At 36.4% G+C, this 23,214-nt stretch overlaps 1 protein-coding gene across 3 annotated transcripts; it reads right to left on the bottom strand.

Moving 5' to 3' along the window:
- Positions 1-493: 493 nt before the first annotated feature.
- Positions 494-21,830, bottom strand: LOC134790975 (uncharacterized). Of its 3 annotated transcripts, none has more exons than XM_063762008.1 (3): positions 20,833-21,830; positions 16,069-16,252; positions 494-737 (listed from the first exon to the last, which is right to left on the bottom strand). In XM_063762008.1, the coding sequence occupies exons 1-2, from the start codon at positions 21,583-21,585 to the stop codon at positions 16,070-16,072; spliced, it is 936 nt and encodes a 311-aa protein (XP_063618078.1). In that variant the 5' UTR covers positions 21,586-21,830; the 3' UTR covers positions 494-737; position 16,069. The 3 variants fall into 3 exon arrangements, with proteins under 3 accessions (XP_063618078.1, XP_063618079.1, XP_063618081.1); XM_063762009.1 differs by lacking the exon at positions 494-737 and adding an exon at positions 5,224-5,275; XM_063762011.1 differs by lacking the exon at positions 494-737 and having other exon boundaries at positions 16,116-16,252; positions 20,794-21,829.
- Positions 21,831-23,214: the final 1,384 nt, after the last annotated feature.

Raw genomic sequence — 23,214 nt, 5'->3', positions numbered from 1 at the left:
GCCACTATCCGGTATCCGGCTGGATAGTATGCCACTATCCGGTGTCCGGCCGTATGTTAAAATATTGGCCGGATAGGCCGGATACCGGATAGTAACCGAATATCCGGTGCATCTCTAATTAAAACTAATTAACCTTTTCGACGCCGTGTCAAACACAAAAGCTGTCACTCGGACGCCAAGTCACCGAAGTGTCAAAACTGAAATTGAAGTTTATGCATATGCACGTAGGTCTATGTTGCTCTGTGGTCTGTGACTGATTAATCGGTCTTTGGCGTTGAACCTGCGGTGCGGATATATCGTTCATTGGCGTCCAAAATGTTAATGTCAAATACCTACATAAATACATCATAGCCTTTATTCATTGCCAAAGGCAAATTCTAATTATACAATGATATTACTTAATGTACACGTACTATTAGTTTACCTAATTTTAAAAATAATAAATATAAAATTAGCATTTTTTTTTCTACAAAAATATTTAAAGTAAAATTATTTTTAAATTAATGCCCTAGATTGATCATAAGCCTTTTTACGGTGTCCTAGCATAAAAAAAACCGAGCTACAGTATAGGTACAGATACAAAACCCTCCGTTGTTAGTTCCACACGCGCTTGACCGATTTTAACTGTCATTTTAGATTGGTAGGAAATTTCGTGTGTTAAATTATCTTCAGTCGTTGTTCCTAATGGGTAGGCAGCTGCGTCTCTATTGCATCCTCCTTTCTATTTTTCTTAGTACCTGTAACAAGTTAAAATAAATTGATTGGTTATAATAAAATCATAATCATAATCATAATCATTGGTTATAATATAATAAAAATAAGATTTTCACTTCTCATGCTCAAAAAGTGCACCTTTATGTCGTGCGTAGACGACATAAAATCGCATTTTATGCTCTAGAGCATAAAAGTAAAATTTTCTTCTAAGACTAAGGTAATCGGTCTCAACAGCCAAACTGTTAAAACATATTGCACAATTTTACTGAGCAATAAAATTGTGTAGATGACAAAACTTGTTATATTCTTTTATTTTTGCTACAATTTATTAGAAATCCGTATTTTCTGACATTAAATCACAGTAAATAGGAGTCGATTATCGTTCAAAAATGCTCCGAAATGTTTGACTTGGCACAAAACCAAGCGTCTGAAACTCTGATCACGTCATGTTGAAAATTAAAACAAAAAAAAAGTTAGTTGGCGGGAATTGGTTATGTATTATGTTCTTTCGCTTTACGACAATTTCGTGGTGTAAATTGCCGTGAAAAATATAATTTATTTTCCTCGCAATCGAAGTGAAAAGCAGAGTGTACAACAAGGGCATAAATGGCAAAAAATTGCCTCGGGTAATAATGGGTCACTTTATGCCCTTGTTGTACAATCTACTATTATGTGCGTATTACGTACCTCTGACTTATGTATCTTGTATGACCGTATAACAAAATTATCATGAGTTTATCCAGAAATGTATTTAATGTGATTTCTGACACAATGATTGTATTGTTTAAGAATAAAATAAATGAAATGAAATGACTCAAAAGGCACGTAAAAAGTCAGGTGTTTTATTTTTAAATAAAATTAATGGTCTTTTTTTTTAATTATATCGGCGCAGTGCTCTTCAAGACTTTAACCCAGTCGGCGTTTTAACTTAACCGATGTTTTGCATTACGGCGGCGCGCGCCGGCACCGGTAATGCAAACAACGATCGTTCCTTATTTTGATTAGCTGCCCGATTCGAACTTTAAGATACGTCAAATATTATGTCTAGATAAGTCAGATATAGATTAGATATATTATTTTAGTGACAAAAGTGACGTTTTTGTTTGAAGAAACGTCATATTTCACACTGACATATCTAATCTATATCGTATTTAGCCGTAATATTTGAATACAAATACAAATGCGTTTATTTCATTACTTTTTACATAAGTTCTTAGGTATTTGACGTATCCTAAAGTTCGAATCGGGCCGTAGGACTTATTATTAGCTGAGGCCGCGACAGTACCGCCAGACTAGGCTATGAGACAGTAGATCGGTATCTGATACTCATAATTTCCTTAATTTGGAGCAAATATATTATTGGAGCAAGGTGGACTACCTTGTTCCAATAATTTATTTGCTCCAAATTCAGGAAATTATGTATACTGTTTACCTACCTATAGTTTACTTAGGGGCGCCAAGTTATATAGGTAAGTACGTTGACCATACATACACATATGTACTCAGGTAAACGTAACTTTCAGTTCATTTCGCATGGAGCAATCAGCATGAGCGATATTCAAGGCAGTATCATAATAATATCAAAACTGTAACAAGTTGTTAAATCTGGGCTTCAGGTATTAAGTCAAGTTTAATAATAATAATTCAGCCTATATACGTCCCACTAATGGGCACAGGCCTCCTCGCATGCGCGAGAGGGCTTGGGCTATAGTCCCCACGCTAGCCCGATGCGGATTGGGCAATTAAGTTTAATCTATAAATGTTGCTGTCAGTAACGACTGACATACCGTAACAGTTCGAATGCGTCAAACCATTAAACTCATTATGAAAATGTCCAGCAATTGAAGCTCCATCCACACTAACATAACATCATTCAAACCGCTAACGAATTTAACGTAGATTAAATAATCAAAATCCGAATCAAACACTAATCACGGCGTTCAAACTGTTAACTGACAGTTCCACCGGGCGTGACGTCACGTCCGCTAACTGCAGTTTAACACGGGCCGAGTTGCGGAACTAAGGCTGCGGCCAATGATGTAGGGATACATACTATGGTGTCACAGTCTTACCGACCTGATGATTATGAACTTTATTAATAAGTTTCGTGTTAAATAAATAAGTTTCTTGTTTTACGAATTTACTTGACAGTTGTATATTTTGAGATTTGACACTTTGGGTCTATAAACGCTGCTCAAAACTGATTCTTAAGTTCGGTTTTAGCCACCCTGGCCAATGCACTTGTTAGCCCTAGGGTAAATATGCACCACTTATTTGTACTAGTATGTAGTAGGTTAATTTACAACGGTTGGGATATCCTAGTATGTATAGATATACTTTACACTATTAATTAAGTATCGTAAGATTTATTTCTATTTCGTCGCGGCATGTTAAATGTGGCCTTACCAATGATGCCCGCACGCTCGCGGTGGGACGTTTCAGGAGTAAAGTTTTACACGCGACTAAATACAGGTATTACCGTTATGCTCCATTTTAAACGATGTTATTGATTGACAAACCTTCATTTAAATATTTTGCATTATTGCTTGTCAAGTAAATTTTATCTCGTAATTATAATATGGACACCCATATTCAGTATAGCTGCTTTGTTACTGCACACCGTTGTATGGGGACCTTGCACTTTGAGACTATGCGCTGAAACTTGGCACAGTTGATTCTTAGCTGGTCTTGAGCAGATACAGACCGGGAGCCGTCGAGAGCCACCTCTCATTTAGTGAGGGGGGAGGGGGAAAGTTCGACGCTGCCGCGCTTCACTTGGAGCAACATTTCTCTAAAACTATACCTATTAGGGAATGTAATATATCATTTTCGGATAAATTAAGGATGAGGAATCTAGTTTTGGAACAAAAACAATGCACTTTCTAACAAAAAAAAAGCATAAAGTAGAAAAGACTAAAAAACGTATTTTTGATTTTTTCATAATTACCAATTTTTTTTTAAAGTGTAGCAGGAATCTGAAATCAAAAAATACAGTCGTAAAGCTACACTTATTACGTTTAAGAAAATATATAGTTTAATATACAAAACTGTTGATAAATGGGAGATAAAAAATAATATTAAGCGTGGGTCAGAGTGATCTCAATACAAAATATTATGAATGTGGGAAAGTTACTTATAATTTGTTCTACAATCGTTTATTTTTCTTGTTTTTCGTAAATAACTCGTAAACGGTAGCCCACAGCAAAAAAATATCTTTTACGTAAATAATCTGTTTCAGATTTCTTATAAAATAAGTACTACTGTTTTTCGGTACCATCAATATTAAAAAAAATATTGAAGGGAGAAAATAAATACTTAGGTCCCCTTTTTTAGTCATTCGTAAATAACTCGTAAACGAAGGGCAATAGCAAAAAAATTTTTAGTACATGAATAATTTACATAAAATTTCCTACAAAAAAGGTCATTCGAACTTTTTCGCTAGGATCAATATTAAAAACGATATTAAAGAGAGAAAATAAATTCTAAGGTCCCCTTTTTAAATATTGATCCTAGCGAAAAAGTTTGAATAACCTTTTTTGTAGGAAATTTTATGCTAATTATTCTTGTGTTAAAATATTTTTTGCTATTGGACATCCTTTACGAGTTATTTACGAATGACTAAAAAAGAGGACCTTAGTATTTATTTTCTCCCTTCAATATTTTTTTTAATATTGACCTTAGCGAAAAAAAGGAGCACTTATTTTATAAGAAATCTGAAACAGATTATTTACGTAAAAGATATTTTTTTTGCTGTGGGCTACCGTTTACGAGTTATTTACGAAAAACTAAAAAAATAAACGATTGTAGAACAAATTATAAGTAACTTTCCCACATTCATAATATTTTGTATTGAGATCACTCTGGCCCACGCTTAATATTATTTTTTATCTCCCATTTATCAAGAGTTTTGTATAATAAACTATATATTTTCTTAAACGTAATAAGTGTAGCTTTACGACTGTATTTTTTGATTTCAGATTCCTGCTACACTTTAAAAAAAAATTGGTAATTATGAAAAAAAACAAAAATACGTTTTTTAGTCTTTTCTACTTTATGCTTTTTTTTTGTTAGAAAGTGCATTGTTTTGGTTCCAAAAAAAAATTCCTCATCCTTAATTTAACCGAAAATGATATATCACATGCCCTAATAGGTACAGTTTTAGAGAAATGTTGCTCCAAGTGAAGCGCGGCGGCGTCGAACTTCCCCCCTCCCCCCCACTAAATGAGACGTGGCTCTCGAGGTCTCCCGGTCTGTATCTGCTCATGACCAGCTAAGAATCAACTGTGCCAAGTTTCAGCGCATAGTCACAAAGTGCAAGGTGTCGTGCAGTAACAAACTAGCTAGTATGCTTTATATTATTTAGGGTTGTTTAGGGATAGGATGGTTGCACTTATATCGTCTATTGTCTTCCGTCACTTTTGAACTTAAATAATGTACTTTACATTAAATTAGCCACATTTACAATAATTATACAAATTACCAACGTGGAGACAGAATTGAAATTACAAACCTGAGATTTTTCGAAAAACCTCCGTTAGGTCGTATTTCTGTGAAACTGGTCCTGAAACGTAAAAAAAATACTTTAAATATAGGCCAAGAAAGGTACGCTCGGCTAGTATGGCGGAATGGAAATAATTAGTAATAGCTGAAATTTTCGGTGTATGGGACAGATAATAAATCTAGTGATTACGTCGACACATAATCCAAATAAATATATTACATTTAGGTATTTAAAAAAAAATGTAAAAATATAAAAAATCACAGAAAGTTTGTAAAAAATATTAATAACATTTTTTAAATTTATACTCATAGAGAAATATTTGCTTTATGACATTAAGCATGAATCACACAAAAAATAATTCTGTATCCTACATTTAAAGTAAGTAACCTACGGTTATTATTAAATTCAGTATATTTCCGTCCTCAAAAATGGTAATAGGCTATTTTTTCTCTCATTATTTCCAAATTACAATAAGTACAAGCGTTGCAATTTAATCGTACACTAAATAATACCGTATGGGAGGTTTTATGGGGTTGTGCATTAATTGCCTGGTTAAAAATGGTAATAGATCAATATCATATGGGATTTTTATTATGAGTTCTCCTTCATCGAATACTGTAAAAATCGGCTTGAAATATGATTCGTAACACAAAAAACCATCAAAAACGTTATCGTTGCTTTAAAGTTGCCGCGCACGAGCCAGCGAGCTAACGCGATTGGTCGTTGCATGGAGCGGGGCGACGGAACGATGAAACTTCCATCGCCCCGAGCGCGAATATTTAAAAAAAGTATTTAGTATATTTACTATTTACTCGGTCAAAACATATGTACCAGTGAACGTAAAAAATATGGGAGACTAGATTCGAACTAATTATCAGCTTTAATCTGGGCAAGAGTGCTGTAAATAAGAAAGTAAATTTTACGTAATTGCAGGCTTTCCGTCTTTGCGTGCGCGTTAAATTTAATACAATAATAGGCCAATTATATAGGGCTATTATACTGACACACACCCAATTTGATAGCAGAAAAAGACGCGAAATTAAAATTTTCTTAGGGAAATCAAATCTTCGCGCCTATAAGTTTAAACTTTAGGTTTCAATAGCGGTCATTTAAGTACCACCCCTCACCACTAAAATGTAATTATCAAAAACGACAGTTGCTAATGTTCCCCAAAGTAAGCATTTCTAGTTAATGCTGCAATACAGTGGTACCGGGCACCTTGCGACGCAAGGCCGAGCAGGAATCGCAAACCTTAAAATATTTGCACTAATTAATTGAGTTAGGATTTTGTTAGTACTCTTTAATTGAATAGCAAAAAATATAAGTTATGCATTAGAAATACCGTTTTTATTCGATTTTTAATTAAGTAATTATTGTTAAACTTATTTTTACCGTGTGGTGTCGGTTAAAATTTCACTAGTAACATCATTTGGCGACTAGGGCAATAAAAGTCGACACCACAACCAACAAATTAACAAACAACAATAACCAACAAATTAACAAACAACAAAAATTTGCAGTAATATTCCAAAACTCGACTGAACGCAAGCGCACCGAACCGTGTCGCTCCCCTGACGCGACTCAGTGTCATAAAACGTAAGGCCGTGGTATTAACGACAGCGGATAGCTGAGCGGCGAGCGGTGACTGCAGGCGGCAATAAGGTGTTCAGTTAATGTTTTTATAATTTGAAATGACTTCATTTCCATGTAGAAATAACCAAACAGACTTTAGAAGCATTTAATATTTTATTTGTGGCCGTATAAATTATGTTTTATTGGTAAATTAACTACAATTATTCATATTTGTGGATAAAACAATATACATACTATAATTAATACTAAATTAACATTAAATAAATACATTATTTATGACATAAAAATACATTGCGCGTATTTAACTACTTAGCACTGTTTAATTACGATACTTGCAAGCAAGCAGTAAAGTATATGGCTCCATCCTATCCTGTACCACGATATACAAGCGATAACATTTTTGCGACAGTTTTGTATAGATAATGGATTTGTCGCTAGAAAATTACGATATCGAGATAAAAGTCAGGTCTCTGAGCGCTATTGAAACCTAACGCTATACATGTTTTAAATTTGCCGCGCTTTTTCTAGTCAAGCTGAATGTGTTTCACTATAGAATAGTAATCGAATTGGTTCAGATTTAACGTTTAATGCATATAAATAACATTATACATACCTACATGACATCAGGCTATGGTTTGGCGCACCGTGACCCTGAACGGCGCGGTAATGTGTTACGGCTGTTAAGTGAAGTCCAGACGGGATGATCAAATCGACCGATTTGATCAGAAATGAAATTGGGGTCAATCTCCAAATTAAGCAACAATTAAACAACTGTACCGATATTTGGAACCTCAGAATAATATACCCGGCCGGATATTGGATAGTAACTTTGCTTGATTTCAGAGTAAACAAATTGGATTTAAGAAACAGTCACGGTCATATTGTACATTACTCGTTTATTATTTCAAAACAATTTAAACATCCACTCACTTGCACGCGTAGGTACCTACTCATTTCGAACATAGAAATGAGTCCGCGCCAATGTTCACCACGAAACAGGTTAAAACCTGCACAATGCGCACCTAAAAACCGAAATGTAGGTATTGTTAAATTTAGTTTGTAGTTAATTAGTTTTTTGGTGTAAGTGTATGAACCAAGGTCTGAAATAAATGATTTTTTATTTTTTTTATTGTTCCGCCGGCCGAAGATTCGGCGGTCGGATACCGAATATTTGGCCGACGGTCGGGCCGAATATCCGGTATCCGACCTAACAACTATCCATTGCATTTCTAATTGAGAGTGGCAACACTATCGTAGGTCGTATTGCCCTTTTCTAGCAAATACGTCCCTCGCTCCTACACTCCCACCACACAGGCAGGTTGCTTTGTCAGTTATACAAGGCAAATTTTCAAGTCATTGGCATGCTGTTTTTCCATCTGGAAGGTCGTGAAGCTAAACTGCTGGTGAGTTTTTGAATTTGTACCTCAGTTTAGCTGACTATATTGAAATAGTTATTTATTTTACAAGGGGGCAAAGTTGTTGTTTAACCGCTCGTGCTAATATTGATACTTGAGCAAGTAAAACATTCGAAACATGGAATCTTGAGCGTTGCGAGGGTTTCAAAGCACGAGGGTTAAACAAAATTTGCCCCAAGTGAAACACAAAATGTTTCACCACACCAACCCGAAGCAAATATTAAATGTAAAAATATCATACAAAATCAAATACAAATGAATTTTATTAAATATTTATGATTTAAAAGTCAATTCTACCAGCAAACATAAGAAAACAACTCAAAATTTGCATTTGATTCCTTTGCCTCACTTGTGAATAAAATGAAACTTTGCTCTCAGTCTTTGAAGTGCAAAGTAAGCCTTTCCGAGCTGGTGTGAAATAAATAATTAAATTTTTCACGCCACTGTTCGGAAATGTGGCAATAGATGGTCTAAAACCAAGCTGGAAAGTAGGCAATAGCTGTAGCACTTGAACAACCACTACTACACTCGCGTGCAAAAGTATTGCATCACTTTGCATTTTTTCGTCCGCACCCAATATCTTTGTAATTCTATACCCGATTCTGAAAATTTTGGTATCAACTGAAAGCTTATAATGTAACGCATTAGAAAAATGGTAAATTCAATGAAATTTCGAATCTGAAGACTATAAAAAATCATAAAACTGAAAGTAGTCGCATAATGTTCCAAAAATAAATCCGGAAACTTGAGAATAAAAGTCATTTTTTAATACAATATCGTTTATTATTATTAAATTAATACTTGGTATTGCCACCTACAGGCCTCCTTTCACAAACCAAGTGGTTTTTCATAGACGTAATTAATTTTCTAATGTGATCATGAGGAATAGCGTCCCACTCCTCCAGCAAGGCTCCCTTCAACTCCTCAACATTGACCAGGGCAGGATTCCGCTTTCGAACCCTCCTTTTTAGGTAGTCCCACACGTGTTCAATGGGGTTAAGGTCCGGGCTCATCGCTGGCCAGTCCATTGTGTCGATGCCCACTTCGAGAAGGTAGGCTGCGGTGGCCCTAGCGGTATGACACGGGACATTATCCTGCATTAGGATGAACCCCTCATCAAAAATACCGGCATAAGGAACAACATGTTCCTCCAGGATATCAGTGATGTACTTGGCAGCGGTCAATCCACTGTCACGGCCCCCGCCAGGCACGAAAACCAGTTCTGTCCGCCCGTCGTAGGAAATGCCGCCCCAGAACATTACGGATCCACCGCCATAGGCGACCCTTTCGGAGAAGAAACATTGAGCGAACTGTTCTTCTGGCCTTCTGTAGACTCTTCCTTTTCGGTCACATCCATTCAAACACATTCTGCACTCTTTCAAGAAGAGAACTGGGGTTCATTGCTCAATGGTCCAGTCCTTGTGATTTTCAGTAAACTCTCTTTAGGCTGTACGGTGTCGCGCCAGCAATCTGGGCACCGCTGCGGGCCTCCTGGGTGTCAAGTTCGCTTTCTTAAGTCTTCTTCTTATTGTCTACTCACTGGCAGCCACTCCTCGTACCTCACGCAGACGCTGCTGGATGGCAATGCTGGTCTGGTGTCGATCTCGGAGAGATGTTGTGACAAAGAAGCGGTCGTCCCTCTCTGATGTACACTCTCTGCGGCCGCTTCTTGGTCTTGAAGTAAAGGATCCAGTCCCCTGGAACCTCTGGTAAACTCTGCAAACTGCAGATTGGCTTAAATTCAGCTCGGCAGCTACTGAACGTTGGCTACGCCCCGCTTGCAGGGGCTGGATGATTTGGCGGACTTCAGCTTCAGTGGTTTCCATTTTTCCAGGTCTTTTTCACGGGAAAATACGCGGAGATATGTAACGATCGACTTCTGATAAGTGACTGATAACAACCCCTTCTCTACCCCCGTTTTATAAGGGTCAAGGGTAACGCAACTCGTGCGCGTGATAACGTGAAACCGCTCACAAATCGGGAAAATGCCGATAATTTGAAAAATACTGGGCCGATTTCCATGTTTTTTTACTTTTCGTAAAGCTAAAACTTCAAGGAACATGATTACATTAAAATAATTTAGAGAAATTAACCAGTTTACAAATATATTGGATGCGGACGAAAAAATGCAAAGTGATGCAATACTTTTGCACGCGAGTGTACAATGTTTCATTATTATCATCATCTGTCATTGGTGACAGTTCGCTACAGCAATGAGTATAATTTAAAACATAAAAATCAATAAAAGGTCTTTTTTGGCGCAATTTTTTCCTTCAAAAATAAATTTAGGTTATTTATAGGACCAATTTCTTGTTTAAAAAAAAACGAAATGTCAAACTATTCATTCATTCAGTCAGTTCATTCGATTCACGCTTAAGGCGTCTTTTACTTTTGTAGCTGTTTGTGGTTTTTTTAGCAAAAACGCTTCTAAGTTTAGAGTCCGCTTGAAGCAAACAACATAAAAACGCCTCTTAAATGTGATAAAAAAGAAAAAAGGCGGGATCGGAAAATTCTCACTGAATTGGATAGTACTATAAAATATAAGAAACACGTATCTACGCTCGCTATAAAAATGAGTTCTTCTAGTGAAGAAAATGATATTCTTACGCTGACGCCTACCGAAATTCAAGAGACAGCACAGGCAGTGGCTCGTAATTTGCTACCAGAGAAATCGCGGGCTAGTACTTATAGTTATCCAAATGTTTCCTTATTTCCTCGCAGTAGTCGTGAAAAGCACTATGTAATGCCTCGGCCGGAAACGCTAAAGATGGAGTCGTATTATTCGAGGGCCTCCACCAACGTGTCGGCCCTCAAACTCACTCGTCCATCTTTTAGCGGTTTTCCGTCCTCTCCTACAATGTACTATAGTTGTCCGTTAAATTATCTAGCAAATAAAAACGATCCGGAATAGTGATGTGAAAGTGCAAGAGGATATTAGAAAGAGAGATGCCTAAGAGTAGCATACCATAATGAATACATGTGTCTTAGCTGTATATTGTATTGTTATAAATAATGTTAAAAATGCTTTATGTTGTTAATGTGTTCCAAATTGTGCTGCTTTGGCATTAGCTGTAAGGTGCAATTTGTTATTTGAATTAATAAATAAATACAATAAATGTTAATTTTACAAAATGTACCTATCAAATTGTATACTTTACTAAATATCTCTCTCCTCACAGGTGTTACAATAAAGGGTGTACGTACTACATTATTAATTAAACACTCATAATATAATTATATTACATACACATAATAAGTATATCATAGGATATGTATAATCACATTGGTTTGGCGTCTTCCCACCACCAGGCGATAACAAACATGTTTCAATATTATTCTTAGGTTCCGAATATCGGTACAGCTGTTTAATGACAGCATTTACACAAAAATAAAACGCTAATTAAATAACTTATCATATTCGGAACTACAGATGCAACGGATAGTTGTTTGGCCGCATACAGGATACGGGAGGTACGGCCTGACCATAGGCCGAATATTCAGTATTCAGCCGCCGAATATTCGGCCGGCGGAAATATTCAGGTTTTTCAGGTGCGCATTGTGGAAGTTTTGGCCTGTTTCGTAATGAACTTTCGCGCGGTATATAGGTCTATCACTAGGTACGAAATTAGTGCGCGAGCTAGTGAATGGAACGTTTAAATTGTTTTAAAATAATAATCGAGTACGATTATATTCCGATCTCAAGCATAGTTATTTAGTACCCTTATTTTAGTATCCGGTATCCGTCCGGATATTAAAATAAGGGCGAGATAGGATACCGGATAGTAACCGAATATCCGGTGCATCTCTATTCGGAACCTAAATTTTTAATCCTGCATGGTGCAAATATGTATAATATTGAGACAATGACTTGAAAATTTGTCTTGTATAACTGACAAAGCAACCTGCCTGTGTGGTAGGAGTGTGGGGTAGAGAGGGAGGTATATGCTAGAAAAAGACAATACGACCTAGGGGCTGTCCATACATGACGTCATCTATTTTTGACGATTTTTGTCGCCCCCCCTCCCCATAAAATCATCAAAAAATCATGCTTCGAATGACACCGTTTCCACCTGCGTCATGCTACCATCATCCGATGTCCAGACCCCCCCCCCCCCCCAAATTTGAAATGACTTAAATTTATGAATAGCCCCCTACGACAGTGTTGCCACTCTCAATATTATTTATTCTTAGGTTCCGAATATGGTAAGTTATTTAATTAGCGTTTTATTTTTGTGTAAAACGCTGTCATTTTAAAGCCGTACTTTTCGCCTTATTGCAAAGGAGTAAGGTGCAAAAGTGTAAACATATATTTCACGTCGACTCTTATTATACTATGTTATACTTATTATGGAACTTACTATGTTATACTTATTATGGAACGTAAACTATGAATTGAAAGAGCACGAAATAGTCAATATAATACGTTTGTTGAAAAAAAAAAGTCTACAGACGCTTAGGCGCGAAGGGTTATTGTCTCATAGAAAATTTGAATTTCGCGCCTTTTTCTACTGACAAAGTTGTTGGATAGACGTTAATATCAAATTAAAGAGTGGGCCTACACACTTCGCTGTGACAGAATGTGAAAGTGTCACCAAAACTGTCAAATGACTACGATAATAAGTATTCCTTTTATAATGCCACTCCACACTATGCCATTCTGAAATTAAATAAGAACGATAGATAGTCATGCGCAATTTTTATTTTTGTAGTGGGTCATAATTGACGTATATAATTACGAATATAATTTGAACATCAACCAATAATATTGGATATGATATCAGTTATTTTTAATCAGCTATCATTCACGCGCGCGTTCATTTTGCTCAGACTTGGCCGCACAAATATTTGGTGCGAGCGAGACGCCCGCGCACGTTCGAATTGGCCTGTCACTTGTAGCAACTTGTAGGTAAGTACATACTTACCTACATACTATCCACGCGTCCTTGGCACGAACTCCCGCCACCGCCCGCATTGAAACTGTCCCCGCGCGCCGCAAGGAAATGTAATCCTTAGCATTAGCGCAAAGAGTTCAAATTTGGTAGTTTCATTTAGCGAATTTGATAAAATGCACATATTTATTACATTGACCATATTTTTGTGTGATTATGTATTGAATATCACTTTGAACGTTATCAGAACAAAGTCTGCAAGAAATTATATCTATAACCATTTTTTCTAGCATGTTTAAGGCGTAAATATATATACAAGTGATACAAATAATATTGATGTCGGATTCTCAGATAAATAGCTTAATGAGGTAGTTTTATGGTAATTCAATCAAAGACCTAATTATTACTTTTTTTTTATATCAAGTCACGACGTATATCCGTGAGGCCCCGCCATTTATTGAATGAGTTATTTTCCGTGTTAATATTTTGACTGATTCCATTGTCGACTCATTATAAATATTATTTTCGTCACGTTTACGAACTAAAAATACTATTACTATTTTTAACAAACAAGAACGGCTCTTTTTTTTAACTATTTTTTTTTACCTACTTCCGGACAGAAAGTTTTTTGGATTCGAAAATAAAGTATCTTAAAATGATCTAAAGAACAGGAATAAAAAAAAAATTGCCTATTACTAATTAATGTTTAACGTAAGCGTATCTTTACTGGAGTAATACCTATATAACCACATGGTATAATAATATACTCCGCCTGGTACTTTCTTCCGAGATTCGCGTATGACCTAACTGACACAGGCCTACGTCATCATGTTGTTTACAGGTTCTCAAACTTTAACCCTTAATCAAAAGGAACACTTATGAGATTTTTGAAAACTAAGAATGGTTTTTAGGTAACTTGGGTGCGTAGATTACGAAAAAATATATAAAAAGAATTTAAGTGGGGGGGAAAGGGGGGTTTTGCGGTGGGAAATAATTTCCCGTTATCCGTTACGGAATAGCAAATTCTGAATGAAGTGGGAAATAGTTTCCCATTGTCCGATACGGTTACGAACTTTTTAATAGTTAGTAGCTCCCCCCGGCTTTGCTTGGAATTCAAGTATGATTTTTTAACGTTATCATCATAAATCAAAGAAATAAATAAAATAAAAAAGAAAACAAAAAGAAGGCACAGATATTTTTGTGTAACAGACAAACGGGCATAAATTTTTATATATGGAAACAAATTAAAATTTAGGTCGAGACCAAACACTGGGAAATTATTTCCCACTTGATAAAACCTACCATTTTTTTGTAAATCATAAGTTTAGGAACAAACAATGGGAAATAATTTCCCACTTACTAAAACCTTAAAATCTTGGCTAAATAATATCGTTATCACAATTCTTTTCAAGCAAAACACAGGGATAATAAGTCTAGTTTATGATAGTATTCAGTGTGTGCACTTACAAGATTTTTTTTCGTACTTAACCTCAAAACACTTAAAAAACTGTTGTTATTGCAAAAAAAATCACGACAACTGACATTGACTTTGACGTATGGTCACAAATGGCGGCCATTAGAAATGTGTTGCCATTTTTCAAAATCAAAATGTTACTAAGATTCTAAATCTGTATGGTTGGTATCGCTGAGTGCTGCCATTAAAAAGATAAAAAATATTTCGTAAATTAGAATGAAGTGGGAATAATTTCCCGTTATTTGATTAAGGGTTAAAATGTGGGAGAATTTTAACCAACGGTGAAAATTATTTTATTCATGTAGAAACATAGTAAAATAAAACAAATCTAATGTATTAAATTAAACTTTATTTATCTATTCAAAGCTCAGCTCCACCAATGGCTTACTCATAGAGTATTTTACTCAATAAACGAGTTCTTTGCTTACAAAGAAAACTCTGTAATATATTAGTTAAGTTAGTTGCATGATAGATTTAGTCCTTTAATTTTAAGTTTTTCATTTGATATTCGCACGCCAGAAAAGGCGTAATATGTAGAACTATTTTGTACCTACTTAAGACCACTATGTAACCATATTACTGCGAATAAACCATTTGTATTTGTATACAAGACAAACGTTTGAAAAACTAATTCACAGTTACACATTAATTACCAAGCTTACGACGTGAAAAGTTTGGAAAACACTGCGACTGCTGACACTGAGCGAGAAATAACAATTAACACGCGTTCGACAAGGATGACGGTCAGGGCATGAAGTAATCTAGATCCGAATTGTCAAATGTGAGAGTCCCAGTAGTGTAAACAGAATTACCCGAACGTCTGGAATTTCTTTCGTGAATCGGAGGATAAAAGATAAAATACATATAAATGAAAATTATAAAACTATAAAGAAATATTTTAACTTATTAACCATAGGTATAATGTACCCATGTAACAATATGTTATGTTGAAATAAAGTGGCAATGTTATTGTGACGTAGGCCTGTGTCACTCTGGGAAAAGGCCATGTTTTATTAGTTAGACCATGTATAACCACTAATATTACAATAGCCTCCATATGTAAAATACTACAAATCTGATGTTCATTAACTTTCATAAATACTTGATTGCTTACAAGCTACTAATTAGCATCGCCAATAATTGAGGTAACGTTTCATTCTACACCTTAAGTACTTTACATTATACAGCGTGATTTTGTTATTTCTTACCTGACCAATTGACCATACTCTGAGAGGTGAATATGTAAATAGGTAATACTGAATTTACTATGAGGCCAACCCGGAAAACTCAAAAAAAAAAACGGATGCTTCATACATTTCAGATGGAACAGCAGATTTTTTTTATAACAGAAACTAACTAACTAACTAAATTTCTAACTAGGTGTTCAAGTCAATAAAGCGAAAGGCCAAGATAGCAGCAGCGGTCAAGTCGCCCTCAAAAGAGCTAGAACATCGTCTATAAAACATAGTACTTACTACTTACCTCACACTATATAGTTTCTTCCAGGCAATCTAGTAGGCAACGCGAAGGGCCAAGACCGGGCGCTGGCAGCGGTGACATCGCCCCTCAACAGGGCCAAAACGTCGTCGAGGAAACGCAGCGAGCGGCACTCGGCGTCCAGCGCGCGCGCCGCCGCCGCGCAACGGCCGGCGCGCACGCATTGCGCCTGAAATTTAGAATATAATTATATGAATGGGGAAGGCCGTTAAACGCTAAATAATAGTTTAATAAAATTTGACCGCTTTTGAATAAATAGGGAGCATTACTGCAATGTTCTGCCGCCACCAGTGTGTAGCACTAGCACATATTGTAAACCATAGATTAACTTATGCATACTATACCTTAATTAAACAATTTAATGATTAGATTTCATTATGACTTTGATGCATCAAGGCTGCTTGTTTACAGATTCTACCGCGAAACGTGAAAATTGAAATTTCATTATCTACCTTATGACCCAGGCAAGTAAGTACTAGCCTAGTAAGTAGTAAGTGATCTGTGATTTGGTCAAGCGAAGTTAAAACATTTTGTACACTAATACTGGTGATGCAAACAGCAACTGGTGCGTGAATCTGTTACCGGTTATTACCTGCCTAATTACTATTCCATTTAATTACCGGTAATATGGAATTTTATGAGCAGTTTACACGGTATATGTTTTCATTAGTTTTCTGTTGTCACCTTTAAACAGTGGCAGTTGAACTTGACATATTTATATCTGCCGGCGTATTATGGATGGCTTTATCCATCTTTATCCACATGATAAAATAACTCTCACTTTCTAACACCGTGGGATAGAAAGTGACGGACACCGTTTTATCACGCGGTCACGTAGACAAGAACGACCATCATATCCGCACTGATCTCGTTTTGATAAAAGTATCACTCGCTGCGGATCTAGATGGTACGCTGCTGTACAATGAGATCAATTTGTAGAGTTCGAATGTCGCTTAATGTCAAGTTCCAGTGGCAATAGAATAATAAATGTTTTAATGTCTTGTGTTGTTATTATAATTAATATAATTTACATAGTTAAAGTTGGTCAAGCAAATCTTGTCAGTAGAAAAAGGCGCGAAATTCAAATTTTCTATGGGACGATAACCCTTCGCGCCTACGTTTTTTAAATTTGCCGCCTTTTTCTACTGACAAGATTTGCTTGACCATCTATAGTAAGGCACTATTGTATTAGGGTTAACCTGTAAGGATAGTTACTAAGTGACAATAATTAAAATAAAAAACAATAGTTATTTGTTTTACAAGGGGGCAAAGTTGTTGTTTAACCGCTCGTGCTAATACTGATATCCGAGCAAGCGAAAGATTCCAAAATTGAACCACGAGCATAGCGAGTGGTTTGAAAAATGGAATCTCGAGCGTTGCGAGGGTTTCAAAGCACGAGGGTTAACAAAAATTGCCCCCGAGTGAAACACAAAATTTTTCACCACACCAACCCGAAGCAAATATTAATTGTAAAATATCAAACAAAATCAAACCAAATCAAATCCAAATGAATTTTATTAAATATTTTTCATCCAAAATCATCATTTTAAAGTCAATTCTACCAGCAAACATAGGAAAACAACTCAAAATTTGCATTTGATTACTTTGCCTCACATGTGAATAAAATGCAACTTTGCTATCAGTTTTTGAAGTGCAAAGTAAGTGCCTTCCAAGCTGGTGTGGTGAAAAATAAAATAAAGTATGTAATAAAAATAACTTTCCAAATCGCAAGTAATTTGTAGTTTTTAATTACCGTTGTAGTTATCTATACCTAACCCACCATCGAAATGAGGATAATGTAGGCTGTGAGAATACGAGTAACGATAAAATATTATACATTGTGACACTAAAAGGAAATACTTATATTATTATTGAGTAGGTACGCGAGGAAATATCAATTATTATGACCAACTGGATAAATATTAAAATAATTATTCATGTTTAAGTATAAATTAAATGCCACTTACATTATTCGTTCTTAACTGAATTCATTAATTAAAATTTTAATAACTAAACCGAACCGAACGCCCCCCCCCCCCCCCCCCTGGATAACTAAATTAATATATGAAATAATCACATTTTGAGCATAGTCTAAAATATTAAACATTGCGAAATAACTTTTCTCTCTCCATGCGTCATTCAAACCTCAACCTTTAGAAATAAACAGGTCAATTAAAGTTATCAATTAATTGTAATATGCAAATGCATTATCACCAACGTCAATGAACCCCGTTATCAGCTCTTATCAGCTGCACTGATAACCGTTTGATGGTTGCGGATATGCCCTGTGTTTTGATTAGATTATTGTTTTTTGACAGCTCATATTCTTGTTAAAATAATACACCAATGATTCACCAAATAAAGGATTTACTTAATACATTAACAACAGACATAGAGTCTGTGCGGAAAGAGAAAAGTCGTGGAATGTATTGGGCTCCATACATTTCACGACTCTTCTCTTTCCGCATAGGCTAACTTTAAGAAGCTCGACTACGACGCCGCCATTGCGGCGATGCTCATCTGTCAGTCCTTGCCGCGCTATAGAGTGATGTGACCATTTCCAATACCGATTGTTGGGCTGCACTCGCAAAAGCTCATTATCGGTTATCAGTTCGAAAATGACTGTATTTTTTGGGCATTTTTGTTTTAATAACAGAGACAAGTCAATAGAGAAGGCCGACAACCTATTGCGTGTAAAACTAAAAACGTTATAGTTAAAAAAAAGGAATCGGAAAAGCTCTGTGCTTAACTAACAGTTCCTAAACCTTATTACATAAGGCATAAGGTCCACCGATGGACAGTTAAGGGTGTTGCATGCAAATGAAGAAATTAGAAATCAAACCCTGTTGTTTGTTAAATATGTTAGCAATGTAAAGCATTTAACCACTAGAAACCGCAATGCTTTGAACTATCTGCAGATAGTCGAGAATGTATGTAAAAAGTTGTTTAATTACAGAGCCTCCTAGCTGGTAAGAAAATGCTCGCTATCTCAACTATTACTGTCAATTATATATCAGTGTTATGCTAGTTATTTCATTATAATTTTAAATTATTTACTGATAAAAGTCTAAATTAATAAAAAATACCTACTTGTTAACACTAGACAACAGTTATTTCACTTTTTTCGACAACGAGGACATGATAATTATTCCTAAGTTAATTGATTTTATGGCATTGGCATTGTATTTTATTGTACTTATCTCGTACACATAATACAAGTTTATTGCATACGCCAATAGACTTTTTTTGAAACACAATGGAATTCATTGAATTTAAGCGTCCACGTAAACTTTTTAGACACAATATTTATTAAATTTATAACATTTGTTAAATTTGTCAAATCAAATAGAAATCTTTTGAACCAACCTGTAAGTTTGTTGCCATTTAAAAAGCTGACTTAAAAAAAACACCAGTTTTGGTTACGACGATTCAGTCTGTTAATTATGTATGCGTGCTAAATATCGTTTGAATCACGGAAGATCATACACTAAAGATGGTCAAGCAAATCTTGTCAGTAGAAAAAGGCGCGAAATTCAAATTTTCTATGAGACAATATCCCTTCGCGCCTACATTTTTCAAATTTGCCGCCTTTTTCTACTGACAAGATCTGCTTGACCATCTATAACTTATAGTGACAAGTAAAATTTGAACCACAACAGTATAAAACTATAACAGTATATACATAGTTATTCCGGGCAAAAATTTATAGTAAAAAATTGAATATACAATAAAATAAGTATAGAAGTTATTTCTACTTCGAGAGTTTCGCGATAAAATTGTAAGCAGATAAGTTTAATAACTAATGTAACGAAAAAACCGGGCAAGTGCGAGTCGGACTCGCGCACGAAGGGTTCCGTACCATAATGCAAAAAAAAAAGAAAAAAAAGGAAACAAAAAACGGTCACCCATCCAAGTACTGACCACTCCCGACGTTGCTTAACTTTGGTCAAAAATCACGTTTGTTGTATGGGAGCCCCATTTAAATCTTTATTTTATTCTGTTTTTAGTATTTGTTGTTATAGCGGCAACAGAAATACATCATCTGTGAAAATTTCAACTGTCTAGCTATCACGGTTCGTGAGATACAGCCTGGTGACAGACGGACGGACGGACGGACGGACGGACGGACAGTGAAGTCTTAGTAATAGGGTCCCGTTTTACCCTTTGGGTACGGAACCCTAAAAAGTGAAATAACTGTTGTCTAGTGTTAACAAGTAGGTGTTTTTTTATTAAAAACATTATTACCTACTTGAAATTTCTACGGGTACTAATCAAAGAGCAAATGATTTTGCTAAAACCCCATGCTTAACCTTTTGGTGGTCAAAAATCGTGGGTTCAAACCTCGGTTGTGCTAAACAGAAAATTGTTTTCGAAGTCAATGCAAAAATATGCCTAAAAATTCGATAGTCTATAATGGCTAATTACTATTTAATGTCAAAAACTTAAGTTTCTTAAAAGGTTATGACCTACATGCACACTTGCAGATAAGAAATAAAATAAGCTGTGAAACCCTCAACCAAGTACGCCAAATTGTACTGAGCATACACCAGTATCACACACCAGTAGAAATAGTATTAGACCTATTGAAAATAGATTGTAAGCAGGAAAAATGTGTAGTTCAAAGCCAGAAAGAGAATTCTGAAGAAGTGCAACCCGAAAAGACAGAAGAATGGTGACCAATAAGCCAATGGTCGTGATTTATGTACGAACGCGTCAGAGGTCGCGGCGAGACACGCGTTGGGCCAGCACCTGCATGTCCTGGTGGATGTCCTGCAGCTCCTTGTGTAGCCCTCGGGACTCTTCCAGCAACGCGTCCAGCCTCCGAGCGGCAATTGTCAAACTGTCCTCACTCTCACTATCACTATCTTCTTCTACCGACAACGCGAGCTTCCCTAACCTCTCCCGTTCCACTGCATCCTTCAAACCACCACCTCGTTTGATAAACTCCAAGTATATATCCTTCTTTTCACTAGTCTCATCTTCAGCATCACGCAGCTCATCGGCTAACGACCGGCCTTTTTTCTGCGAAGGTTTTTCCTCTGGTTCTGGAGTCGTAGGTTCTGTTGTATAAGGTGCTTTAGCCGATCGATGGAGTGGTTCTGGTGAGTCTGCTGAAAATCCGTAAGGACTTGGGGATAGAAGCGCTCTTTGCAGGAATCTTCTAGTATCTTCGTCTAGAGGTCGGGTTAAACCTCTTCTTGAGACAGGTCTAACTATGGCTTCCAAGCTTTCTCGTCCAGGGTCATCAGGTCTAAGTAGCTCCAGTATTCTTGCTCTTGGCGGGGAGATGGAGGAAGATACATCGAATTTGGCGACAAGCTTTCCCTTTTCTGGTGACGTGTGTATGTCTCCAGTCGGGGTGTAGGCGCGTAGGTTTTCGTTGAGCATTCTGTAGTTTTTGTGCTTGACGTTGCCTTCGGGAGGTAGGGCGAGGGTGGGGCAGTCCGCGGCGTCTGGCTCCGCGATCTCTATGAGAGCGGGCGAGGCTGCGCGCGCGCTCATGTCGCCCGCTATCAATACACTGACGCGTGCGCGTAAAATAAATTATTGAATAATAATTACATGCGTTAAGGACTACTGTGGCGCGCGGCCGGGTGCATACTGTAACAGACGCGCGCACTAATTCAATTTGCTTCTATTTACAGACTTAAAATCACGCACCGGCTTAGAACTTCACTTTTAAATAGATTTTACGATGGATTTGAAGTTTAACATTTTGAAACTGGAATGTTTTAATAGGCGTATTTAAAGTTAATATAAAACAGAAACGACACTTCTTTAAAGCGTGCGTGATTTATTGATTTGACCTTAATGATATGAAAGAGGCCAGACAAACTGTACGAAGATAATAAGTTGTTTATTTACATAGAAATTGTATAGTTACGTAGTATATAAAGATAAGACAGCATTGCTGCACCTAATGATTGTCTAATTAAATAATTGATGTCACTTGTTCTAGTGATTAGTCAAATGATGCAATTTCAAATTATGTTATTGAAATAGTTCTGAGAATCCCCTTTCCTCTTAACTCACAAATAAATAGGTACAATTGTTTGGGATACGAAGTGATGACGTACCAATGTCCGAAATCCACGAAAGAGTCCTAATAGTACAGTCGCCGCTAGATATATCGGAGCGGCCGAAGTGCTCAAAAATATCTGAACACGCACTTTAGCGCCTTGACAATAGAGTGCGTGTTTAGATATGTGTGACCACCTTGGCCGCTCCGATATATCCGATGGCGACTGTAGGTACATACAGTCGACATATCCACAGATCCATATCAAAATCTATCATTCACACGCTATCGTCAATGAATTCCTACCAGTGAAACATTTCACAATTACTCCTAGTAAAATCAACCTTATTACAATAGAATAGAGTTAAATTTAGTTAAACAGAACATTTAAAACATGAGTGCATCTATGAAACTGACTAAATTATACCGTAACACCGTAACATAAAGGCATAGAGCTGAATTTAGCTTGGCAAGAATATGATAACATTTTTTATATAATGAATTCATGAGTCATATCTCAAAGCGATAAGGTTCAATTTTCCATGTTTCTGAGTAAGTAGAAATCGTAACAATTGTGTGAAAGAATGCGGACAGCGAATTGGTAATTTTCATGACTCTAAACTGTAATATATTAGACTTTGTAACTGATGATATAGGTACAGGTACCTAAAGATTATATCGGTTAGTGTAGTGGTTCGATTTTCGAGTAGGTTAGGTAAAAAGTCTGATAATTTAGTGAGTATATAAACTAAAAAATATGTATAGGTGAACATGACGATGACTGGCTGGAAAACTCTTCGTCGTGCTCTACCACCTCCATCAGACCCGCGTTTTGTGTGCGATCGATGTGGCAAGAAATGCCGCGCTGCTATAGGACTCTATAGCCATCAACGGCGATGGGATGGGATGGGATGGGATATGGGATGGGCGAACGGGACCCCGTAAACCCAACGTGAAGCATGGCGCGCTCCGTGAAGCCATGGCTCTCTGTGGGCCCGATTCGAATTTTGAAATAGACAACTATTAGACATCTTTTAGACATCACCAAGATACGATAACGATATTTTTAAGATTTAACCTGTCAAATTTGACATTTGCGCGATTCTGGAGAT

Source organism: Cydia splendana, chromosome 5 (genome assembly GCF_910591565.1).
Source record: "Cydia splendana chromosome 5, ilCydSple1.2, whole genome shotgun sequence".
In the NCBI taxonomy this organism is placed as follows: Eukaryota; Metazoa; Arthropoda; class Insecta; order Lepidoptera; family Tortricidae; genus Cydia; species Cydia splendana.
Note: the sequence above shows the minus strand (reverse complement) of the source record. Positions and strands in the feature narration are given on the sequence as shown.

Bases quoted from the DNA above. Each gene is read 5' to 3' on its own strand.
- LOC134790975 (XM_063762008.1), bottom strand. From the start codon at position 21,585: ATGAGCGCGCGCGCAGCCTCGCCCGCTCTCATAGAGATCGCGGAGCCA. The intron at 16,253-20,832 runs GTGCTGGCCCAA...TCTAAATTTCAG, and splicing joins ACATCCACCAGGACATGCAG to GCGCAATGCGTGCGCGCCGG.